Here is a 5,641-nt window from a genome sequence, read left to right on the forward strand (position 1 = left end):
TGATGACTTTGCTCATTTTTATCTTTCGTTATTTTTTTCGTATTCTTTTTTCGCAATTCATCTCTCGCGGTCCGGTAGGTATGTAAATTTCTGGAGGAGGCGAATATATATTTAAAGACATGGCGTCCTCCTGTATCGTCTTTCTCCTCAGGTTCCTCTATGCATTTCACGAGTAACTTAGACTAACTTAGGTAAATTGTATTTCTGTGATAAATAGTGACGACTTCTGTAAGTACTTGCTTGTAAGTACTTGCTTATCATATACATTCATCCTCGTGTCGGAGTTTCTACATGAAAGAATTTTAAGAAAACATAATTTAAAAATTTATGCATGTGTTGATATACCGTTATTATCTGTTTGTAAAGGCACTGATTTCCATAGTGTATAACTGTATATAATTTGGACTTCTGAGAAGGCGTTTCCGTTGTCTATGGATTATAAAAATTCCATTGTAAATAAAAATTAAAATCACATCATGTTTTTAGAACTTTGGCAGTACTGGTGATTATTGTATTATTAAAGTTATTATTATTATTATTGTTGTTGTTGTTGTTATCATTATTATTATTATTATTATTGTTATCATCATAATCATTTAAATGGTCGCTTCTTGTGATGACTTTTCTCATTCTTTCATTATTTTTTTCGTATTTTTTCGCGGCTCATTATTATTATGATTATGATTATGATTATGATTTGATAATGATAATGATAATGATAATGATAATGATCATGATCATGATCATGATCATGGTCATGGTCATGGTCATGGTCATGGTCATGGTCATGGTCATGGTCATGGTCATGGTCATGATCATGATCATGATCATGATTATGATTATGATTATGATTATGATTATGATTGATTATGATTATTATGATTATTATGATTATTATTATCGTTATCATTATCATTATCATTGTCACTGTCATTGTCATTATCAATCATTATCAATCATTATCATAATAATAATAATAATAATAATAATAATAATAATAATAATAATAATAATAATAATAATAATAATAATAATAATAATAATAATAATAATAATGATAATTATTATTATTATTATTATTATTATTATTATTATTATTATTATTATTATATACCAATAATGTTGATTTTCAATACGATATATTTTTCTTACTATTATTATTGTTATTGCATGATTGTTGATGATAATGATAATGGTGATGATAATTGTAATGATACCATTATTAATGGAGATGAAATTATATTTATAACAACTGTTGACTGTTATTTTAGTATTGATATTATCATTTTCATAATATTATTGTTATTTTGTTAATACTATTATTTTGTTACTATCATTATTTATTTTTATTATTGTTATTGTTTTTAGTTTGTTATGATTATTTTCATTATTTTGTTTTATAGTTATTTTTATAATTGTTTTGTTAATATCATTTTGTCATTACTATCATTATTATTGTTGTTGTTGTTATATCATCATCGTCATCGTCATCGTCATCGTCATCGTCATCGTCATCGTCATCGTCATCGTCATCGTCATCGTCATCATCATCATCATCATCATCATCATCATCATCATCATCATCATCATCATCATCATCATCATCATCATCAATAATATCATCATCAATATAATCATCATCATCATCATCATTAATATCAACATCATCAGTATCATCATCATTAATATCATCATCATTAATATCATCATCATAAATATCATCATCCTCATCCTCATCATATCATTATCATTATCCCATTATCAATCATTATCATTATCATCATGTTATTAAGTTATAAGTTGTTATTGTTTTGATAATCATTATTATTGTTATTTCAATTGTTAAGTTAACTTCATAGTTATTATTATTGTTAAGTTATTATCATTATTATTATTTAAGTTATTAACATTATGATTATTTTAATAATTATTATAATCATCGTTTTAATATTTATTATTATAATTAGTTGATAGTTATTCTTCGTATTCTAAGTTATTATTATTACGTTAATAGCTTCTGTTATTTTAGTAGCTTTTATTATTTTAAAGCTTATTATTATTATCTTCTGAATAGTCATTATTATCATTACTTTAATTGTGATTATGATTTTAGTAGTTTAGTTTTAGTATTATTATTATCACCTTATTAGTTATTATTATTATAGTTATTTTCTGATTTCACTAGTTTTGAATATTTTAACAATTATTATTTTGATGATGAGTAACTATTATTACTATTATTATTATTATTGTTATTATTATATTTATTATCACTATTATTATATTATCATTACCTTAGTTATATTATTTTCACTGAAATTATTATCATTATTTTGATGGTTATTATTTGTTTTAATATCATTGTTATTAAAATCACTATTATTATTATCAGCTACTACCATAATTGATATTGTTAATGCCTTTGTTAATATTTTATTAATCTTATTCACATTATAAAACTTGATGCAAGTGTAATGGAATGAAAAAGAACTAAACTTTGGTATACAGGTTTATAACACAGACGACTGACCACAATAATTATTAAGACAGAACATTCACCTACAACATCCATCCACCTCCGTTTACATGCATAAACTACTCACGTGGAAAGAAGTATCGATGTACACATATCACTCATATCGAGAGTAGATAAGGAGGTTACAATTAACAATAATAATATTCCGGTTATCACAAGAAACTTCACAACTCATTGGTTATACAGTATGTGAACAGCTGTGATGATTTTTTTTTTTTCGTCATCACAACCAGAGCTAAAACTTGGTATTACGTTTACTCTGCAGTCATAATGCTACTCTATGGAATATCGTTATTTTTTTATTATCTTTTTTTTAATTGACTGTTTTTATGGGCATCAATATATTTACATATGAACGTAAATGATGATATATACTGGCAGTTTCAGATACGTAGAGTAATAACATTCGGTAAAAGCGGAGATTCCTCCTTGCTTCACTTGGCCTGAGGGTGCAGGAGCGTGAGGCCCGGACGCACCCGCACCGCCAGCACGTACGGGTGAAACCGCGCCGCCGTGCTCTGCGACCCTTCTTCGGGAGGCGGAGAGATGACCCTCGAAGTCGTGGAAGAGGCGTGCGGCCGCGGGGATGTGGCCGGGGAAGTGAGTGTGGCGGTAGACGAAGGGATGGAGTAATGCGTGATGGGGATGGGCGAGGGGCGGGGGAGCGCCACAGAGGGGGAGGAGTAAGATAAAGGGGAAGGAGAGGATGAGGATGAGGAGGTGGATGACGTCGGTGGCGGCGACTCCGGCGACTGCGGGGAGGAAGACCGATGAAGGTGGTGGCGGAAGCGAAGGGAAGTGTCGATGCTGATGCAGGTCTCGCGCGGGGAGAGGGGAGACCCGCGCTGGCCGTTCCCGCTGCTCAGCACAGTCCCGTTTCGCCTGTTATTGTTGTTGCTACTACTGTTGTTGTTGTTACAATTGTCTTGGTCGTGAGTGGGATAAAACGAGTCATCCTGCCGTCGCTGCCATTCGAGGACAGAATTGAGGAGATTGATGTATTTTATAGCGAGTCTGAGGATCTCGTTCTTCGAGAGCTTCTTGTCGGGCGGATGCGTGGGCACGAGGCGGCGCAGCTCGGCGAAGGCTCCGCTCACGTTCTGCTGCCGCCAGCGCTCCCGCGTGTTGGTGAAGACTTTCCTGATGTTGCGGTGATGACCCACGACGCCTCGCTCTTCGGTCACCTCTCCAAGGCCCACCTCGAGAACCACACCGCCCTCGCTCGCTTCGTTGCCGTCGCACGTGGAAGCTGAAACAAACAACTTTAATTTGAAAAAAAAAGATAATAAATAAAATAAAGTAAAAAGTAGAAATAATTAAAAAAACTCTAGTTCACTTGTTTTCAACCGCAAAAATAAAAATAAAATACAAAATCATAAATATAAAATCACATAACTATCATTCTTCTCACTCGTTCTTCTTCCAGTAAATAAATAAGATAAAATAAAAAGTTCTTGTTCACCTGTTTCTGCCAGCAACAAATAAAGACAAAATATAAAAGTATAATACTAAAATCACAAAGATCGTTCTTATCTCTTAGTATTGTTTGAGTTCATTTAACGTATTCACACACACCTGCCTTTTACCTCTCAACCTCGATCCCAGCATGTTAAAAGCCAAGAAAAGGGCATGTAAGGGTGGCGCCCCTACTATTAATTTACAACTTCTTTCATCTTCGATCCCTCCCCTCCCTCTCTTCACCTATTTACTTCGTTATTATTGTTGCTTATGTTGTGATGATGTTAATAATGATGATGATGATGATGATGATGATTCTTACCATGTCGTTCCAGCGACAGTCACGATTGACTTAAAATTTTACCCACATCAAGTGAATATGTATTTGATATACTGCGAAAAAACACATATTATACACCTTTACAATAAAAAATCAGGAAACTTATGATGTGATCGTATTTAATGAAGCTAAAAATCTCTATCTGAGACTACATGAAATATACCTGAAAGAATATCGCAGTCTGATTGGGTGGCCGGAGTGTATCGCATTGTATCAAGGTAGAGGTGTACAAACTGATGCAAATCGAAGAGGTGTTTCAATAGGTTCCAATAATGTGCATGCAAAGACAAACATATATCAATGTGGATGAAAGTGTTAGCTGTTTTGGGCATGCTACAAAAAAAAAGCCTATAGCAAAGAAGCAGTTAAAATAAATTACAATGATAAAGACTGGGCAGCAGTGACCAAGATAACACATACGCTGATAACAATAATAATCATGAAACTAAACAGTAACGAAAAGGATACTGCCTTACTACTACTGCCAGGCCAAACCAAAAACAAGTACAGTAATTATGACCGCCTTCGATGTATCATAATCATGTTTTTTTTCTTTCTCTATAACAGTGGTACTCAGACTGGGGTAATTAACCCCATGTGGGGTTAACGAGGCATTTTATAAATATATCAGGTCTTTGGAGTTAACTGATAAATAATAAATAAATAAACATATAGTGATAATAATAATCACACGTAAATAAATATACAGTTATAATAATAATCATAATAGAGAATTTATAAACCATTTACTGTTAATGAAGAAATGAACAAGGAGGGTGATACAGCAGCAAAGCTCGACATTCCTGCATTAAACCATGGTAATGGATTACCAGTATCACGATGAGGAACAGACTATTTCTGGGCGAAACTGGAAAGGAATGTCCCATAAACTAATTTTGCACAGTTTTCTCTTCTTCCCTCTCCTTTTCCTTCTCTTCTCCAGCCCCTTCAACTGTCTACTTGTTAGGGAGCCGTGTTGAAAGAATGAATAGCTGACTATGTGCCAGTCATGGACGGCACGGCATTCCTCTTTTTAGTTTAGTTAGCCTAATCCCTCATGGGGACCCTGAGGGGTGGACCATTTTTCACCCAAACATGCTCTTTAGCATGGCCAGTAATGTATCCGAATTAGGGTCAATGAAGCCTGCCCCTTTATCAGCATGCCACAGTAATTTTAGTTCCTCCAGTTCCCTGACCACAGGCTCTCCTTTGACCACTACTACTACCCCCTCCTCAGTGCTAACTATCACCTCTCCTTTGACCACGACTTTGAACACTACTACTGCCCCCTCCTCAATGCTTACTAT

At 33.7% G+C, this 5,641-nt stretch overlaps 1 protein-coding gene across 2 annotated transcripts in view; it reads right to left on the bottom strand.

Annotated features, from left to right (window-relative positions):
- Positions 1-2,491: 2,491 nt before the first annotated feature.
- LOC119580151 (protein atonal homolog 1-like) overlaps positions 2,492-5,641 on the bottom strand; it is an 18,429-nt gene continuing 15,279 nt past the window's right edge. For both annotated transcript variants that reach the window (XM_037928113.1, XM_037928114.1), the window contains exon 3: positions 2,492-3,785. In XM_037928113.1, the coding sequence (XP_037784041.1) occupies positions 2,971-3,785 (815 nt within the window). In that variant the 3' untranslated portion in view covers positions 2,492-2,970. The remainder of the gene's footprint in view (positions 3,786-5,641) is intronic.

This window comes from Penaeus monodon, chromosome 13 (genome assembly GCF_015228065.2).
Source record: "Penaeus monodon isolate SGIC_2016 chromosome 13, NSTDA_Pmon_1, whole genome shotgun sequence".
Classification (NCBI taxonomy): Eukaryota; Metazoa; Arthropoda; class Malacostraca; order Decapoda; family Penaeidae; genus Penaeus; species Penaeus monodon.